The sequence below is a fragment of the Anser anser genome (assembly GCF_964211835.1).
Source record: "Anser anser genome assembly, chromosome: Z".
NCBI classification, from domain to species: Eukaryota; Metazoa; Chordata; class Aves; order Anseriformes; family Anatidae; genus Anser; species Anser anser.
The window spans coordinates 14,320,323-14,340,992 of record NC_139723.1 but is presented as its reverse complement, the minus strand read 5'-3'; the positions used below and the strand labels follow the sequence as shown (position 1 = coordinate 14,340,992).

At 44.2% G+C, this 20,670-nt stretch overlaps 1 protein-coding gene across 12 annotated transcripts in view; it reads left to right on the top strand.

Annotated features, from left to right (window-relative positions):
* The window catches only part of MOB3B (MOB kinase activator 3B), a 90,969-nt gene extending 74,151 nt beyond the window's left edge, over nt 1–16,818 (top strand). For 9 of the 12 annotated variants that reach the window (XM_083816295.1, XM_083816290.1, XM_083816294.1 and 6 more), the window contains one exon: nt 1,775–11,427. In XM_083816295.1, coding sequence (XP_083672421.1) covers nt 1,775–1,846 — 72 coding nt within the window. In that variant the 3' untranslated portion in view covers nt 1,847–11,427. Of the gene's footprint in view, nt 1–1,774; nt 11,428–11,447 lie in introns of those variants that run through there. The other 3 variants (XM_083816288.1, XM_083816286.1, XM_083816287.1) reach the window with 1 other exon arrangement.
* Nucleotides 16,819–20,670: the final 3,852 nt, after the last annotated feature.

Below are 20,670 nucleotides of genomic sequence, written 5' to 3'. Positions count from 1 at the left end.
CGAAGAAGCTGAATTCCTCCTTCCATTCCTGAAGGCAGGGGGCTCTTTTTGGATGCTGGGTTTGGTGATCACAGAGACTGTTTATTGCTGTGCTCCAGGCTTAACTGGAGAGGCAGTGATCGTGTCATGAAACCTGAGGAGTAGCACAACCATAGCAGCGTGCCCTCTAGTAAAGGAAGGGGGAAGAAACAGGCTTCTGAAAAGCAATAAAATTAGTGCCAGGCAGGCATTAAACCACAGTGTTTTTTTTTCCTGTGAGCCAGAAGGTGCCTGCCAGACAGACACAGAGGCAAAGAATTCTGCAGCTGTATTTCTCCTCTTGTTCAGTCATTTTAGATTTGGAGGCCTTAGAGATTTGTGGCTGGACCTCAGTGCAAAGCATTTTGTCAGGTAACAGCATGACAACAGGTGAGGCAACAGTTTGCTCCCAACTTCTTAGTGTATGTTGCAGTATCTTGATTTGATTTCTAAATCTCTGCATTTTCACTGGCCTGCTATTTCAGTATGCCTTGTGCTTGTCAGAGTTAGATTAAATTAAAAAGTACACCCCAAAACATGGTGAGATTTCAGTGTTAAATTTAAAGATCTGAGCATAGTGTAAATTCATTCGAAGGAGCAAGGTTCTTAAGACACCTTTTTTTTTCCTTGTGGGAGGTGTGGACCTATCTCTCTCACTACTGAGCATTACTGGTTAGCATAACCTTAAGGTACATCTCTAAAAAAAAATTGTTATTTGGTCTTCTTGCTGTGCAAGTTTGAGGAAGGTCATAGAGGGCCTGGAAATCTGTGCAGGGCCTGTGTATTCGATACGTACTTTGAAACTTGTGTTCTAATAACAAATCTAGGTGGCAAAAACACATACATTTCAGAACCGTGGGCAGGTCAGGGGTTCATCTGGTGCCAAAGAACTGTGGGAAGTGATGAGCAAGGGGGTCAAACGCTGGCAAATATGATGGAAGGGTTCATGTGGTTTGAGTACATTTGCTTCTCTCTCAGTTACCAGGAGTTGTCAAATGCACACATCTATTGGCCAGACAGATAGAGATACCAGCATATGCCAATTTTGTACATTTTTATGTTTAACCAACACAGCGTCCTCTTACAGAGCAGGGAGTATCTTTTATGCTCTTTCAGAAATATCCAAAAATACATAGCAAACCAGTCAGATTCCCAGCAGATTCCTACGCAACTTTGAAAACTATTGATTGCAGTGAAATTCCCCTCTGAGGACAGGGATAAAAGACAGAAGAATGTGTCCATCTGCTTTACTCATACTCTAGAAATCTTTTTTTTTATAATTCCCATCCCTTGAAAACTTTGACCTTTCTCTCAGAAGTAGTCTTTTGGTAAACATTTTGTTTTATGAGAACAGAAAGTAATAACTACATTTGGATGGAGAAAAACAGAGAAGGGTTTTACTTAAGCATGTTGTTATGATAACTGTTAAAATACTGATTTAATTTTGATGTGGAGACAATCAGCTATGGAAGCAAATAGATAATTTGGGGGTTGGAAGTGGTGGCAGTCAGTGGAGCTGCATGCATAAAAATGGACAAACTGGTAATTGACTCCATGGGGATGGAGTTCATTTGCAGAATAAACAAAGATAATAAGGTCTTCTTTCCTTATTCTCTATAATTCTGAATGTAAAATCTTCCATTGACCTTGTGGCGTGATTGGCTTCTGATAACATTTTTTTTTCATCCAGTATTAGGAGTCGCTTAAAAGTAAACACTTACATGTTTTTTGTTTGTTTGTTTGTTTATCTCTCTAGGAAACTTCCTTTCTCAATGGAACTTCTAATGTTTGTCCAAGCAGTCTAGCAAGTAAAGAGATGAGTGTTTAATACATCAACCTAAGCATTAAACTGTGTTCAGGCTTTGTATTTTTTACCCCCTGTATGTTAATTGCAAAAACCCATCATGGTCTGAGTGACAGTAGGATTTCAAAGTTAAAATTCATTCAGGAAATTTCACAGTGAGGTTTGTGTAATAGCTCTACCTTCCCACATTTTATGCTTCAGAGCCAAGTTGCTGTCCTGATTACACTGACGTAAATCTGGGGCACTTTCTTCTCAGTCAGTGGGATTATTCGATATCTTCCCACAAAATTCAGAGGAAGATTGTAGCCCTACAGTCTTGGGTGGTATTTCATGTGCTGTTTTGTCACCAACACCAGTACTACACAATGTGCTGGTTTTTATGCTTCTGTACTCCATAGACAGGTTTGTGCACACATTTAGCAGAATGGCCAAAAGTGACGCAGGGAAAAGGAAGAGTTATTTTTGTATACAGCTGGGATGTGAAAAATGCCTGCTGTATGTGTGGCATTGTTGTGAGTAGGCAGTATTTCCACCTCCAGGTCTTTCATCCAATATTTTCTTTAATCTATTTTAAAAAAAATCACTTAAGGTATGGTTTCACAGTCATCTTATGCCACGATAAGCGCAGCCTGAAACTGGAAAAGGTGGTCCTGCCCTTCCTATCACCTAAGCTACCTATTCCCTGCGTCAGAGCGAGCCTTTGCGTTACCATCATCAGACCCAAGGACTGATCAGCTGAACACCACCAGTTCAGCCAAAACTGATGTTTTTGCCAGGATGCTTTCTGGAGCAGTTGCACACAGCCTTGTATCAGCACAAGGCACATGGTGAAAACATGGAGCCAGGGGAAAACGTAATGGTATGACTGTCACCTTCATGGCAGCACAAGCACAGCCAAAAATGTAGTCCTTTCCCTGCGTGCTGGACAAGTGAACATCCCCACCTTAACGTGGCAGCTTGGGCTTGCAGCAGCTGCTTGTGCCGGTGCAGCCACTGGCTGAAGGAATCACACAGAAGTCAACCAACTTCCTTCACCCTGCTTCAGGATGAGCTATTTAGCAGTACTCGAAGCAAATGGTGTTCAGGCGAACACTGTGAATTTCTCGTTTTTACTTTTTGCTTTGCCAGGGGTAGGTACAGCAAGGCATAAGAATCAGTCCCCAAATCTGTCACTACTGTTCATGAAGCCCAAGCAGCCGCAGCTAGACATCCAGTTTACTGCAAACAGTACATCTTTTCACAAAATAATTAGCAGTTTTGCTGCCTCTTTGTCTCCCACAAAAAAAAGAAAATGTTTATTCATCAGGCAGTTCATTGCCAGAAATGCCGTAGATGTTATAGAAATACTGTAAACATGGCCCATCTGGCAATAGCCACCTCCAGAGCTTACAGTGGAAAAAACAGCGGTAGCAGGCTTAACAAAACATGGCAAACTACTGGCATTTCGACAAGGGCACGTTCAGGTGAAACACGGCTGAGTTAAACAGGATGATTAAAGGAGGCTTCTACTGCAGATACATTTTTCAAGCATAGATTTTAAAACAGAATTATACCTTTCTTAATTCACCCTTTTTTATTTTTTTTTTTCCAAATCATTGCTTTTTCTGCTTGGCTATTTTTTATGTTTGTGGTGAAATTGGAATTTGTACTTTTCCAGACCGTTTTCTCCATATATACATCCAGCCTTCGTGAAAGCAACGTTGGCACCCATAAATCAATGGACTGTGAAATAAGCAGTTTCAAACCCTGACATATAAATGATCTGACAGTCAGCAAAGGAGAGTTTGAGCTTGAAAGCAAAGAACTAATTTCATTAAGTCACTGTGTTTTTGTTGCCACTATCCTTCATAGCTACCCAATTCTGTTTTTATATTGCTGTTCATTACTACTGAAGTACAGCCCTTTGGATCCTTCTGAATTGTCCCGTTCTACAGCACTTAAAGGAGCAAGACAATAAGAATATTAGCACATTGTTTTAAAGGTATCTTTGTTTTTTTATCCTTCTAGACTTTCCAGTGTGTTTTGTATTCTGTCCAGATGGCTTAAGCTTTAGGCAGGGAACCCATAAGTTTTAATCTTGTTCAGAGCCATAGGTGGTGCTCCAGAAGAATAGCTGGTCACTCTCTAATTGATCTGTCATGAACAGTTTATGACTCTGAAATCTACCAGTGAAGCTTCCGTGTGAAAAACATTTCTTTCTGCTCTCCTGGCGCATTGGCATTGGGACATCCAAAGGGAAAGCAGGAAACCCTCTTACTGCATGCAGTACTGCTGCAGTAACAAGAAATTGTCCTAATGGACAAACAGGCACCCAACCTTCCCGTCCCTCCTCCGACGTCTGCCCTCCCACAAAATTGCATGCCACGCCTTCTGCTAGATGGAATTGACCATCAGCGTCCCTTCAAACAAAATTCACCTACTAAGTATCTACGATGCACCCTGTAGAAAAGTGCCTTCAACAGCCTGGTGTGCCAGCAGATGCAGAACAAATGCCTCGTATGCATGTGTGTACGGGTAACGGGGTCAGAGGCTGTGTGTGTGCTCACTGCTTCTATCTGTGTACATAATGCAGGCATACAGCTGTTCTAAAAATGTTCATAACTCAGGTACTTGTGTGTCAGTTTTATTGTATAAATTCATAGTAGTTTTCCCTGAGAGGTTCTTGCTCATGGTTGTTATAAATTCTGTCACTCATTTCAGAGCAGTAGGCTGACTTACTACTTGTCTGGATATTATCCAGAAATAAATAAATAGTAGCTAAGTCAGCTTTAAAGTAGGCATTTCTTTCTTTCTTTCTGTTTTTTCTTTTTATTTTCTCCAGCTGTTTGCTGTAGTAAGAGTCCCTATTCAGGCAAGGCATGTCACTGCTTCTAACTAGCCATCAGTATCTTCTTTTTCCTTAAAAAAAAAGAATAACAAAAGACAAAGAAACCAAGCATTCCCTGCTGCCAGTCCCTTTTTTCCATTTCAACAAGATATGGTGATAATATGCAGCAGGATTTCTTTTACCCTGTACAAATTGCCAGAATTTCTCAACAAATGAATCTGATCTTTAAATGAAAAAGACATAAGTGATATCTGAAGAAATGCCATATTTGTTCCTCATCTCCTCCACTTCCTGCAAGAAATTACTGAAACAGATGAGAACATCAGGACTTAACGTTGCTGAAAAATAGAATTCTCAACTGTGGTGCTCGAAAACAGCAAAGTCACAAGATGCCCTGCAGTGCCAGAGTTTTTGAGTAGATCCTTTCTGGCATGCGTGTTTTTAATGACTATTTTTATCACCTCAGCTGCTTTGCTTACACTGAATCCAAACGTACAGCACTAAGAACAGGAAGGCTGAAGGGCAATCCTACTGACAGTTTTCTGCGTGTCAGTGATTCACCAGAGGTTTTGGTGTGGTTCTGTTTGGTGCTTCGCATTAGCCATTGTGCCATCTCGTGCTCTGACACAGTTCTGTCTATTTTGCGGTTACATAAGTATATGTTTCTTTCGCTGGTGAGACACTGCATGAATCCTGTTTTAAAGTTTAGCTAATGAACGTAAATTATAGGCTGTTGAATAAAAAGGGCTTCTCCAAATTAGCCCACAGTTCCTGTTTTGTGATAAACAACAACGCGTTTGTACTTCAAAGAGATTTATTAATACCAGATTAAAAGAGTTAGGGTTAACAGTCTAGGATAAAGTGAGAACAGGAAACTTCAAAGGAGCTTGGTCTTCCAACTGTGTTCAGTCCTACAAAACATTAGAGGAGAAAATAACAATCAGTAGCATCCATTTGGTACTTCTGCAGTTCTTCCTTCACTTTTGTGTTACCAGAAACTCCCACGATATTGCCATAGTAGAAGAGGTATGACGGTCAAAAAATCCTTTCCATAATTATTTGGCACTCCAGATCAGGTATGATATGAAAAGGAAACCTGAAACTCTGTCTTTGATAATGGATAGATAAGCATCCCCTCTACTCTGCTCACATGTGAGCTTCCTGCCCGTGGATTTAGGCCCGTGTTTAAGTTGTTGGCTGAATCAGAGCCAGGATTGCTGGGTTGGAACCGCAGCTGGGCACCTTCCTTGGCCCCTTCTGGTGCCCTGTCGCAGATGGGAGGCAGGGTTGCAGGTCACACCCCACCACAGGGAAACTGTGGGGAATAACTGCAGGTAGAACCAGACGGTGGCAAAACTGTCCAGAATTGGATCAAATAGGTTTTTCCATCTATAATTGTAAAAAGTTGAAGAAAATGGGAAAATGTGTTTATTGTGCCATTGTAATAGATCTGTTAGCGTGCAAAATGATTTATGTGAAATACCTACCATATTGTAGGTTATAGTAGAGAACTGGTGTGTTCTGAAAAATAATTCTGCAAACTTTTATACTAAAGATAGTGTTACCATTTGCTTGCTCAGCCTGCATGACCTCAGTGCCAAGGGAAAGATACACAAAAACCAGCCGCAGAAGGAGGTTTGTTCCATTGTTACAGAGGAAACAAACATGCAGGAGGTGAAGGCACATCCTGGGAACAAGAGTTATTTAAGCAAGTCAGTCACCTAAGTGCACGTTGTGTGTATTGGCTGCCTGAACCGAACCCTACTGACAGGTACATTTCTCGGTGCAGTTTCCTAGTCCTGTTGCCACTTGCAGTTGGTTGATAAAGTGCCTTTGTCACCAGTGATAAGGGATTACATTTGCAGACAGGAATATTATCTGTGTCCTGCAAACGCTGCTGTACAAATTCAGGAGTGATCCACAAGGATTATCATCAGGCCATGCTTAGCTTTGAAATAGCTACCCTGGAACCAAGCAGATTGTGGGAGGGATTAACCTAGTCCTAAACATCATCATAATTGAGACTCATTCAAGGAAAAGAAGTTCTAACAAAGGAAATACCCAAATAATCAATTTGCCTGTTGGATAGCAATTACCGGCCTGTCATTTTTTTTCTGTTGGTATGCAGAGACAGTGGCAACTAAAAAAACTGTAAAATAACTTTGGAGAAAACAATTTGTAAATGAAGATTCAAGGCATGACTCTAAAAATGCCAAGAAAAAAGGAGTTTTGTAAATAACTTGTTACAAATATGGCTTTAGCATTCCTATCCGGGTTAATTAGCTGTCTGAATATAGATCAGTTGTGCAACGCTGGATCTTAGAGCGCGTGATCTGCGTTACTCCCAGCAAACAGCCTCCTTTGTGACCAGGATACTGAGACCTTTGTCTGCACAATGGTGGTTTGTCAGTTGTTGAAATCTTTGTGGGGAAAACCACAACAGCAAAAGTGGCAGAAGTCATGATCCGTGCTCGTTTCAGTGAGGGCAATTAGCGCACCAGTGGCATCCTCACAGGGTGATGTTGTTCATGCTGTTCACGTGTGTGAATTCACCCGCTCTCCCATCAGCTTTTGCAGACTGTGGATCCCCCTTGCTTCCATTAAATGCTTGTGCTGGGGTGACGTCTGGTTTTTTACGCCTTACATTTTGGCTACTCCAATTCTGACTCTTACATGCGTAGCAACACCATTTTCATAGAAGAACATCATTTTTTGGTGGGGAACCCATCTTCATGTAGCCCATTCAGGTTTGTTCAGTGTGTCCCCACAGGTAGGTTTGTCCCACTGAGAAGAGATTTCTTCAGCTGCTCATGAACTCTGTCAGGTGGCAGATGGATTTTTTCCATCCCCTCTTCACTTAATTTGCAGGTGAACTGGGGAGCAGAAGTTAAAATAATTGGGTATAGATCTAAATGCTGAATGCATCTTTCATACTTATTAGGGTAGGGGTGAGGGGGGAGGATCAGACATCCACCAGAGATAAAGGATGTGTGTCGTCTTTTTCCTTTCTTCCGGGAAATCTTGTTGGAAAAGATTTTTTTTTTCTTGTTTTGAAACTTTCTGAAAAGTAGTAAGGGAAGCATGGGTCTGTGAAAGCACAAATAGCAAGGAGGCAGGCAGGCTTCTGGTATTTACAGTCATTTCTTAGGGTAACCCCATCAGATGAGAGTATTTTAAGGTCTTGACAACAAATAGGAAATTACTTCTCTTTCAGTTACCTAGAAGTTAGTAATTTAGTGATAAATTCTCCTTAGTGGCTGGTCTCTGGGCATAGTCATCTCACAGATTGGGTCAAAGCTTTAATATCTGCTTTGTATTTTAGCTTTGAAAACACCACTCATTTCTGCCTTTGTTTTTTGAGTTAGTTGTGTGGCCCAAAACTGGGAAAAGGAACGAGCCTGAATGAAATGGTACAGAGTAATACTCTGGAATTTCTGGTGATGGATTTTGAAAGGGAATTGCATCTGTTTTCACAAGCTCAGGTGTGGAGCTTTCTGTTAGTCTTGTTCTGGGTGTTTGGTCAGTACAGGCAGACTTTGAAAGTTTTAAATACCTTTAAAAATGCCTGCGTGTGCCTGTCCGTGTCTCTGGGCCTGATTCTCCAACTTGCTGCCTAGCCTGGACGTTTCATCCTCCAGTGGGGCTGGCTGTCCCTGTAGTGTCTGCCAGGCATTCAGCACTTTCAGTCTGCAGGCAGACCACAACCAGTTGCCCTTTTCCCAGTTTGGGAAGTACTCTTAACATGCTTTTGATGGGGAATTGTTAGCCAAGAGCGTACCTCTGAGCTTTTCCCCAATTAAAACGAACTGTTAGGTGTCAGAGAAGCACAGAGCTAGAAAGACTTGAGAAGCTCTGGAGAAGACCTGGAGAAGAGCCTTGAGCTCGTGCTGAAGGCAGTGCCCATTTCTGCTGCGCACCACCAGGACAGCTGAGGAGCCACATCTCTGGTGAAGTTTGCGAGGGACATAGCTGATTTAACTGGCATGGGGCTGTGTCGGTCTCCCTGGTACCTCCAAATTCCATGGGAGATTTTGGTGCAGCCTCTGTGCCAAGGGAGAGGCTGTCTGCTACAGTCTCTGGCTGCAAGAGGTCCCAGCACCAGGTTTGCTCCGTGAAAGGCTCCGCAGCCGGGCACCACCTCGCCTCTCTTTGCACCAGAATTTTGGCTGAGGCTAATTTGCCCTTTGCTGGCTTCATAATTATATCAGTCTTTCTGAAAAACAAACAAACAAACAAACAAACAAAAAACCCCCAGCATTTTCTTTCCCTTTTGTAAATTCCTGTAAGGAAAAAAACAGCTAGAAGTAGGTCTCTCTCACAAAGCATTGGCCAACTTACTGTTCATAGGGTCACAGGTTTTCTTTCTTTTTTTATTTTTTAAAGCATTTTCAGCTCATTGTCTGAAATAAGTAGAAACGTGCACATATGTACAGGAATGCAGTGTGACCGTGTTTGTATATTTCTGTGTCCTTCATTTACCTATGACAATCTAGATCAATATAGAAGAGGTTTCTGTGCATTAGAGATAATGATACTCTGTAGGTTTCAAGGATTTTCTGACTTGTAACTTTGAAGACCCTTTAAGCAGAAGCCGGGAGAAAACTTGCAAAGCCTTCTGCAGCAGTGTTGTTGTGACAGGGGTGGGTGGGGGAAATAGGAGTTGGGGGACAACGGTGGACGTAGGGGACCATGAGTGTGATTGTATAACCAAGCAACATCACAGAAGTGAAGGGAGGGACAGGCATGGGCAGAACTTGTGTTACTGTAAGAGATAATTTCTGTCCCAACTGCAGAGCTCAGAGTGGCATCGTAGCTTCATGGGTTACGACACCCGGGCAGTGAAACTCGGAGGGGCAATTTATTGGTGCTGAAACATTTCAGACACTCACATAGCAAGCTGGTTTAAAGCTGTTTTAAAGCTGGTTTAGAGATAACCCAGGCTCCTGCTCTTCCCTTTGCCTGGATACATTTACCCACGTCTCATCTCCTACCTCCGACGCTACTTTTTTATTTAGGAGTGGAAATGCATTTTGCGTGTTGAATGAGTTGCTTACAATGTTTTATTATTCCATTGAGAGGGGGAGCCTGCCTCCCACTGTTCCCGAAGGATCATGGCCAGGTTTTTTACAGTGACCCTGGTACTGCTTTATCGTCCTGCTGCTTTCGCAGAGATAGATGCTGCTGCCTGCCCACAAGCAGATGCTGGGCAGCAGCTGCAGCAAGGAGCGGTGGTGCTGCATCACACAGACTATCTTCAGACAGGGGAAATAAAAGATTTTCCTGCAGAAGATGCTGCGCGAGCGGCAGTCCTTCCCCGAGCCATAGCAGAAAGCCTGGCACCACCGCGTGGAGGCAGCTGGGAGCACAGAGACACACTGCGGGTCCCGGCTGGCAAATACACCCCTGGGGACACTGCCGTGCCACCAAAACTCCCGGGTGGCAGAGCACATCCAACACCTAACATGAAAAGGGGACAGCCAATTTGCCTTTGTCACCTTTAACAAATGAGAGGGAGAATCAAGTACCCGTTTGGATTACTGTGTGGATCACTGTGGGTATTACAGATTACTCTGTAAATCGCTGTACTAGTTGCATTGTCTTTATAGCAGCTGCAAATGACAATATCCCATTCTGTTACCTGCATGACAGCAAAATAACAGGTGATGTAAGATAGTCCATGAAACAACCAGAAATAAAAACCAATTAAAACTCTGGAAGGGGAAAGAAATCCTACAATTCCATTTTTTAAGTAATAAACTTTCTGCTATGCCCAGAGACTGCCAAGAAGGCCTTTACATTCGATTCTGATATAAATAACAAGTTATTCAAGCAAGCTAAGATTTTTAGAAACTTCTGCCAACTTGGTAAATCTAAATAGATTTTCCATAGGAAATGCTGTACAGGTCTAGAGACACTGTGAAAGAGGAGCCAAAGGTACAATCTGCATGGCCCCGCTGACCCGTAGGTGCTTCAGCCCTTCAAGCCTGACCTCAGATCTGGGGCTTCTTTCCTTATTCCTACATCTTTTGCCAAAACCCATACAAAATAACGGACTTTTGATCTTAACATGCCCCTGTTCCCACAGAAGACTTGACCTTTGTTCAGAGCAAGACACATTTTCACCTCCAAATTCTGACAGGAAGTTAGAAGAGAACAGATCCATCTGATACTTCTTTCCAGCATTTCTGCTGACCAGCGTGAAGGATTGTATAGAATAGGATAGTCAGCTAGCAGACAGTGTGCATCAAAATGCCCGTAAATAAGTCAAATCAAATAAAATCCTATCGTGGATCCCAGGCCCCAGTTCCTAATGCAGTCTGAATACTTCCAGATGCCATCATAGTCAAATTCCACAGCTCTGGTCGAGTCCTGGAAGAGCCTTGCCCTGTGTGTCCATGTGCAGGCAGAAATTATTAGGTAAAAATGTATCTCCACGTTTCCTGTTGGCTGCAGGTGCAGTGACAACAGTTGGAATCCTTTTTCTGACATTAAGTTAGAAGTTTTCTACCTCGGAGTACGTTTTCAGATGATTTATTCCTTTTGTGTGGGATGCAGCACCATTTATATTGCAGGGCTAGGGAATTAGTGAGGTATTAAAGCTGTCAACAGTGACAGAATGCAGCACGCTAATTGCCAATTACATTCATTGTCCTTGAAAGTGACAGAGAGGAGCAGAAGGATGGTGGCATATAAAACTAGGTGAGTTTGCACAGATGTCGAAATGGTAATTGGGAAGAGGAATATGCATACTTTACAACAAATGCCCTTTGCTATTTAATCCCCCTTCTTGTTTTACAGAAAGAGATGACAACCAGGATGTGTCACTAAAAAACACCCACTGAAGAAAAGCAAAGTCCAATTTTCGTCTTGCTGCAGAGTTCAAGAACATGACAGCCCTCACAGAATGAACCTGCTTGTTAATCCAGGAAAGATGAGAAGTTGGGAACCACAGTTACTTTCACAAAAGCTTCCCACTGCTGTCCGTGTGCTTAACCCTGAATATGCTGCTAGAACCTCATCTGAGCAACATGGGTTAGTGAGAAAAAGAAGAATCAACTTCATATTAGTTTTAGCTCCTATGTTAGGGATAAGAACCTCTTCAGCCATGAATGGTGACAGGCCATCTTCCTGCTGCTAAAGCTTTACTGAAATTTGGGCCCCTGGGCTGACCTCCAGATTCATTGTTTTAAAACAAGACTATTATTAGCTGCAATGTTGTTTTCTTTTTCTTTTGTTCCTTGGTATGTGCTTTGTTTCGTAAGCACGGCAGAATATCACGGCAGCCTGGAATCGCAGAAGACTCACATCCTTTCATGTCTTCCTCCCTTCACCACCACCCAAGGCTTGGCCACCATTCCGAAATTCCAGCGAGCCGTGACTTTCCAGCCCCGTCCGTTTGCTGATCAGATGGTTTGTGCTTGAGTGTGACTCATAGTGGGGTGACAGAGGGGCAGCCTCTGATCCCAGCTACATGAGTAGGAATCCAGATACAGCACTGCAGTGTTGATGTCTTGCCTTTGAATTCTTACTGTGATGGACAGGAAATCTGATCGGTGTTGCTGCATTACATAAAAAAGCAATTCAGTAGTCAGTGTTGTCATAAAATACCCTATGAAGTGCACTGATCTGTCCTGTAATTGATGTCCTCCTATCCCCTTAGAGAAAGGACCCCACCCATTCACCTTAAAGTTTTATCTTTTCAGGGAGAAATAAATTTAATTTTGGTAACCAGGAGATAAAGATACAGTAAAGATGAGTAATATAACAGTCGGGGCAGGAGGGACTGAGTGAAAATCTCTGTTGCGTCTAAACAGTGTCCAACTGTGTGGCTCCTTTCCCCACTGGAGTAATTCACATTTTTTTTCTGCACTTCCCAGTCCAACTTAATAACACATTGGTGGACAGCCTGGAAGGCTACATTGCAGTAAATCCAGTCTTCTATGTAAATATGCCCAATAAAAGGCTTTTTTTTTTTTTTTTTAAGCAATCCTTAACAGATCGCAGGAGAGATTTAGCTGAATAAATGGGGATCAAGTGGAACACACCTATGTATTCTGTGCCTTCTAATGCATTTTGCACATTTTTGTTATAGTGAGAGATTACTCTTCCTTGATGAGTGCTGAACCCTGTTGCTGCCTTCCCCTCAAGTGTGTTGGTTTTGTTTATTTCTTCTGAGGCATTTTCAGAAGTAGATCTTGTAAAACATCCAGTGTCTGGGACATTTGAAATAGGGGTGTAGCAGAAATTAAGCATAACAGCAACCCTTTGCTAGCTCATGTTGTGGTGTATTCTGATCCACTTGCTTGCTTAAAACAGATCTTGTAAGTGTTGGTGATCACATCCTTGCTGGGACAAAGGGCCTTTGTCTGTGAACATCCCATGTAGCTAGGTGGAGACACTTCTGCATTTTTAGGACAACACAAGGAGCATTGTCCTTTGCTTTCAAGGGAGTGGGCTGGAGCGTCCTACCTCCTTCAGTGGTCTTTGCAATCAGGTTAATTCTCTAGGGACTGCAATACACATATAATTTCTGGGGTGCTGGCGCTCTTGCGGGATAAAACTAGCTTGTGGAATTCACTGCCGTAGCTACTGCTGAGCTTATCTGCTTCATTTTAATGACGGAGGATAAATGTGACTGTGGAAGAAGGCTTCACAGGACGTGTGGATGAGGACCACCTGGAGTTACAACATCAGTTACATGTGGCAGGGTTTCTCCTACCCTGCTGCGAAGAGCACGGTCACTGCCCTACTGCGCCTGAACTTCACTGCAGTCAGTCCCATCTAGTGATCCTATGGCTGGGCAGCACTGCCATGCTCTGTGCTAAAGAATAATGAAAAGATCAGAGCCACTACATAAATTGAAAAAGATAGTATTTTATGCATAAAATAATCTGCTCTTCATTCTGTTGTGCTACCTACCATGTGCTGTCTTCAGTCTAATTGCTGTAGTGCAGTCTGAAAACACAGCAGAATTTGCTCCTAGTTGCTTTTAATCACTTTTAATAATCTTCTTGTAAATGTATTAATCTCAGTGTGTTTGCAAAACTGCTGGAGTATTTTCCTTCTTCTAACACAGTCTCAGTTTCCTAAACTCTTGTGTTCTCTTCTGTGGTGAAGCATGTGTTGCGAGGCAAAGGAGGGAAACGCAGAGTGGAAGGACTCCTGAGGGACTTGTGTTGGACCTGGACAAAATTCCTGTGAGTCTCACTGAAAAGCCCTTTCAGCCCAGGAGCTGAACCAGCCACAGGACATGCTCGGTTTGGTTACTCGCTCTGGTGCTTTGCTCCAGCTTGTATTTTCCCCATGAGCCTGTAGCTATTGCAGTCAGCACCCGTGGTGTGGTGACGGGCACTGGCCCAAGTCCTGGCGCAGGAGGCAGGGGAGCAGCTTCCTGGCACCCTCCTCATTTCCCATCTGTGCCAGGCTAAGTGCAGGCTCATGTCTGGGCATCTCAGACCTGCCTGCTGCTGGAGAGACCGCGGAGAACCCAGGAGGCAGGCTGGAGTTTGCCAGGTGATGAAATAAACTTCCTGCACGTGGCGGGCTTGGGCCTTTGCCCAGCTGTCTCCCAACAAGCCCTGCCTTTGCTGCAGAGGTGTTGGGCCAAGGGCTCACCATCTCATGCCATCTCTCCCTTTCCTGTGCCTAGTATTTGATGTCCTGGCAGGAATGATGTCCAGAAGGTGGCATCGCTGCATGGCAGTGCCGTGTTCCCTTGTTTCCTCCTCCCCTGGAGGAGAGGGGCCGCACCCTGTTGGATCCAGATCTGACAGATTCCGGCTTCAGCAGCAATTTGCTCAGGGCCACATCCAGAGTCTTGTTTTGGTTGTTAATCACAGGTCCCGATGTATGCAATTCCTCAGGATATGTTATGAGAGCCGTAGCTTAAATGTGATTGTATGCAAAGGCACTCATTTCGCCTACTGAGAAAATCTTTCTGCTTGATCTTACCAATTATACGTGTTCCTAACCATTCCCCAGCCTGTGTTTTAACAGCATTTTATGTGGTTCTGGGATTATGTTTTTTGTTTTGTTTGGTTTGGTTTTATTTTGTTTCTTTTACTCACCTTTCCAGTCTTTCAATTAGGTCTTTTTTTTTTCCTGCCTAAAAAAAAAAAAAAATCTCTTGAGTCTGGCAGTTACCTTAAGAGATGTTGTTAGTGCTGAGCTTCAAGGCAATGTAATTGGGATCACTTTAATTGATTGAGGCCACAGCCAGCTTTACTTCAGAGTGTGAAAGGCTCCTGTGATACCAAAATTGCCTTCAGTGATTATAGACTTAATAGCCTTCATTGATTTGTCTCTGTAATAAGGGATTTTGTAATGAACTGTTGCTTTGTGTGAACATAGGTTAGTGCTACACTGCAGTGACAACGTAACTTGAAAAAGATCTTAACCTCTCCTGCGCTGTAGGAAGGATGGAGTCCCAGGGACTACTGGGGGGCTTTTTTTGCTGATAGCAGTGAAATTGATGATTTCCATTGGATTTGAGAGAAGGTGGGTACCTCTGGAAATGAGTTTTTGCCAAGAACTCAAGCTCTAAGCAGCAAAGCTTGCACCATACAAGGTGTTCAACTGTCCTGACTTGTTAATAACAGGGCAGGGAGACAGGAGACAAGCAGTTAATGTAACTCGGTGGGACCTACAGACAACTACTGAAGACAAGCAGAGACCTAAGGGGTGAACGCTGAACATCCTTGCAGCAGTCATGCACAGGAAAATTCCCAGGGCTGTGTGGGAAGGACATGGGGGGAAAGGTGCCCTTGGTATCTGGGGAGCAAGTAGCCAAGTCGTTGTTAGCAATATCCTCTCAGGTCTTTGCTCTTACCAATGGGGATTCCAGGGTGTTTCCAGCTAAAGGTGGCCTTCTCTCAGCCAGAGAGATCTAGATGAAGGTCCAAGGTCTCCAGTTGCTTTCTCTCATAAATATGGAACAGGGTCTTCGCACCTTTGCACTTGGGTTGAATAAATTACACGTTCTGGAGCCACCCACAAAAGGCCATTCCTTCTGCTTCTTGTCATTCCTACATGTTCTTGGGGTTTCTGAAAATATCCTGGGTGTGAGGACTTAGAGCTGACCTTCTGCCTCTTAATTTTCTCTGTACCTCTCCAAGGATGATGTTGTGTTGAAGATGAGCTTTCTCGCCTCCCTCTGCCTCCAGAAGGGATAGCTCTCACCTACGCTCTCTGAAGAGATACCACCATGGGTTGGTTTCCCATTTTCTCTTCAGAAGAGCAGAAGCGGAGGACAGGAACTGCCTTCAAGCACTGCAAAACAGGATGCACTATGTATAAAACAGGAATATGTTTGCTACTATATGACATGCTTCAAGTCCTTTAGAAAGGGGATGACACTGGGGGATTAGATGTAGACAAGTGGACAGTGATCAGACATTTTTTTCCTATATCTTGGGAGAAATTAAAGGCATTTTTTAATAATTACACAAGTAGTTCCAAGGGCAAAGTAAACCAAATCAGTAGTAAGAACCTGGTAGTGGTACACATTTAAATCCAAAATGATTAACCTTGATTTTTCTTGTATTTCATGCTAACGAGAAAAGCAGTGTTTTTCAGGGTTTTAATCAAATAAGCTTGAGCTCTTAAAAGTAGTTGTTTCTTTTCTGTTTTAATTAGTTTTCCCGTTTTAAAGACAGATACAATATAGTAAAGAGATACAACAGTATTCTCCCAGGGGAAAAGTAAACAACACACACAAAAAAACAACAACAAAAATAAAAATAATTACTTTTCCAGTCTAATGTGTGTCTGCGTGTGTGTGCGTGTGCATGTATGTTTTGGTGAGGATGTTGATGTGGAAGTATCGGTGTGTAAATAGGTACGTGTACACTCCCCACGCATTCCCACAGAATATGTACTTTTCTTTTGCTGTTTTTAAGGGGATATTTCTAACAAATAAGTGCTTAATTCCTTTTCCTCTTCATCAGTGCTGTTTGGTGTTTGAATATTTTTTAATGATGTCAGATGTGTCTTAGCCTCTTTTTGTTCTGCTTGTTGTTAAATGGGGATTCAGCTGTGTGAGAAGAGAGACCAACGCTAACTGCTATAGTCATTAAAAGAAAAGGACACCGTGAAAGACTGCTTTTCAAATCAATCCTGGTAGATGAAGCTATAAAATCCAAATATCACAAATAAAAGAAACATAATCTTGCAGGAGTGTTGTGAAGTTGTTTGGAATCTTAATTCTCTGGGAAGGAAAGTGCCAGTGTTTTCCATGCTGCAGAGTGAAATTTCTTGATAGACTCATGTGCCTGTGTGCTGTACGGGAGCATATCTGCAGGGGGAGCGGAGTTGGGGCACCTGTGGTGCTGCAGGGAGATGGGAGAGCAGGAGCTGGGCATGGGTCAGTTATGGAGCTGGAGGGGAGCAGTGAGGCGAGGGAGAAGGAACTGGGGTCAGTAGTGGCTTTGGGATAGGCAGAGACAGCCCACAAGAGAAGACCTGAAACCAGACTTGGGGTGAGGAGCTCTCTTTGGGCTCCTCTTTGGGGAGATGAGTGTTAGGATGCTAGGATGGGTGGAGTAATTGGAAAACAGGAGGCCCGTGGAGTTTAATAAAAGGAGAAGCAGAGCCCTGCAGCGGGGGACAGGATGGGGCCACCCAGCTGGGCAGCAGCCTGGCAGAGCAGGGCCTGGGGGTCCTGGTGGACACCAAGCTTACCATGACCCATCCACCATCCCCAGCGGCAAAGAAGGCCAAGGCCTCTGGGGCTGCAGTAGCAGGAGCAGGAGTGAAGCAGCAGGGGAGAGTGCAGGCTGGCTGCCTCTTACACTGGAGAAGTTGGGTCAGCTGTGTCTTCTGCTGTCACTGGGATGGCGTGGCGTTGTCTGCTGCTGCACAATGCGGTGGCGAAGCAGGATTCGGCCTTCCCTGCTGTACGCACTGCTCTGTGCAGCTCCCAGGGCCAGCATAAAGCAGCAGCGAGGGAAAACAAACAGGAGATGCCATGGAAGACAGAGAGCTCTGCATGATTGAAAAGGTGGTTCCCACATGCGGCAGATGAACCTCATGATTTGAGCCCTTGCGTTGCATTTAATAGATCACAGCAATTTAGAGCAATTTGAGTTAATTGGCTGGTAATCCGAAGGTGTCACACGCCGGGTGCATGTGTTTGCATGGCACCATTATCAGCAGAGTAAAAGCCGCATGTTGCTCACGTCCCTGAAAACCATGCACCATGTAATTATCAACCATTCAGTAATAAATATGACACAAGGAGTGGCAGCGGTTAGGAGGGGAGGTGGCATCTCGTTGCAGAAGCAGTAAATCAAGCCACTCTCCTGCTGTAAGAATTACATCACAGTCTAGCAGCCTTTTGCTGCAATGGCGTGCATTTCTCTCACAGTCTTTTGGTCTCTCCTGGGCTCAGGAGGTAGAAATCAGACGTTTTCACAAATTGTTCTGTTCTGATTCCTGCCGATGAGTGGTTATTGAAATAAATGAATTTGCAATTTATGCTGTGCTAATGGAAAGAGAGAATCACCTGCTTTTGACTTCACTGGATGAGAGTTTATCTTAGTGAATGATCAGAGAAACACACAAACCATGCAGTCTCGTAACTCTCACACTTCACACACTTGAGGTGGCTTCAGCAGCACACATCTGTCAGATCTGCACAATTAGGCCTAAGAAAAAGTCACCTGGTCTCCCATTTGCCAGCATAAAACTGTGTTAATGCCATGCCCAATTAACCTGCCTGCTTGCTTAATTTTTAGGTAGTCACAACATGATCAAGCACAAGGAGAGAAATGACATTTATTAGTTTACAAACTCTTTGGGGATTTAAATAAATAAATAAATAACCACAAAACAACAAAACCTTGAAAATGTAATGCATGGCATTTATCCTTCTCAAACTTGCTGCTGTTACAGTGAGTTTTCAAGCTGATGCATGAAGCCTTGGAAGCAGAGCTGGTGTTCTTAGCAGATGACAGTAACAGGTCATCTTTTGTTATCGTCTCCTGCGCTAGATTTTCCTTGCAGCCCCGGATAGATACAGCAATGGGGAGAGAAGGCTGGGCCCTCCAGGAGGGTGTCGGTGCTCAACTCCGTAGATCTTTTGGAGAAGTTGAACACCTGTCTGCTGTAAGGTGGCTGTATGGGGACACTGCGTTTGGTTTAGCACAAAAAACAGAGTGTAATGTGTGGCAGAAACAAGGGGAGCTGAGATGGGGGATGAGGGAGTGGATTTCTGGCTGACCTTGGCCCTGGGGGAGTAGGGAAAATGTGCCTCTTCCCTAAGTGTTTTTTTTTTTTTTTTTTTTTAATTTTCCCCTCAATTCCCAGGTCAGTAATCAAGAGCTCACATTGACTGGCAATAATATATGACATAGCTTGTCATAAAGCCGCTGTCTGCATGCTATGAGACAAGAAGTGGGTACAAGACTACTCCATGATGCCTCGTGAAGGCAGAGCCCCGGCTGTAAGAGCAGCGATAGATTCCAGGTCCCACTTCTCACTTACTATGCATGCGATGCTACAGGTTGGGTGAATCTCTTTTGTCCTCTCAAATACAGAGCCACACTGGTGCTCCTTGCTGACATTGGCTCTGGATTTAAAAAAAAAAAAAAAAAAGAAAGAAAAATACTTGCTGCCAAGAGCTCCGCAGTGTCTCTGCACCTCCCCTGAGGGAGGTACCCCCCCCGTGGTGGCCCTGCCTTCCCTCCTGCCCCTGTGGCTTGAGCACTGAGCACCGGGCAGCCGCTGGCTCCACGACTGGCACAGTTTCTGCAGCTGGCACCGGCCAGGCCCCGGGCAGCCAAGGACCCAATAAGCCGGGCCAGCTGGGGAGCCGCCGTGCCACCGGCTGGCACACACTGGCCCCGAGGAGCTGGCCCTGCCAGCTCACGCTTCTTTTAGCTGTGTTTGTGTGTCAGGCTCCAGGGACACCCCCCTTTCCTCCCTTATTTTTTTGTATTCTTTCTTCCCTCACCCACTTCTGTTTCCATTTTTTTTTTTTTTAATTCCTGAGGTCATTCTCTAGTGTTAGATTCCCCACCTGTGGTAAAATGTTTTTTGGGGTCCTGAGACTTTCCTCATTCACTTCGTGTACTCCTTTCCCGTCCTGATGACTTTTCATTTCTTTCCGTTTGTTTTTGACTGCTTTGGCTTCCTGGCTACAGCACCATGTTGGCCTTGGGTGCCGATTTTGTGCCTTTGGACTGTGCCATGCCCCGAGGGCCACACTGACTGCTTTGTGGTGCTCAGGTCTCTGCCCTGAGTGGCAGTAATCCCCTCGGGGGTAACTGCGAGGTGCAGCCAGGTGCCCTGGTCTAGCAGCAGTCGGCACCAGGGCCGTCATACGGCCCTCACTTCTATTTGGGGCTGGAGACCTCCTCTGGAACTTGTGGCCAGCCCAAATATTCTGCCTTTCGTATACCAGGTGCTCTGCAGATGTGCACATTGTGGTGGATTAGGAGAAAGTGGTGCTCCAGGGGCATGGGGTGCTATGCCCTGGCCTGTGTACAGCAGTGGTGTCCCCGTGGGGCGATGGTTGGGCCCTGCGTTCTCCCAGATGCTCGCCCAGCTAGGCCAGCAGGCGAGAAGTGGGACTGCAGGGAGACGATGGCAGGGTTCCCACCTCAAACAACCTAAAAGATGACCAGGAGCTGTGGCAAAGCTGCTCTTCCAGCCTGACGCAGCATTACGTTGCTGTTAGCTCACATTTCACAAGCTGACTTCGTCGGATGCACCCACATGAAACATCTTTTACACCACTCTGTGAGAAAAAGATGAATTCCTAAATACAGAGTGCAGCAGCAGAGAAGAAACACAACTTAGCAAAGAAAACAAGACATAATGGGTGTACTCAACAGGCCTGGAGAACGGTATCAAAAGTCAGCTTGTTCTCCGTTTTTGGCACCCTCACTTCAGGTGCTGGGAAACTCCGTGGGTTCAGGTTGTCACTTCTGATGCACTTCTGCAAGTTGTAACAGGTCAAACTGGTCTCTGAAATGAGATTAAACCACTGGAACAAAAACATACCTGAAATTGCACGTGAATT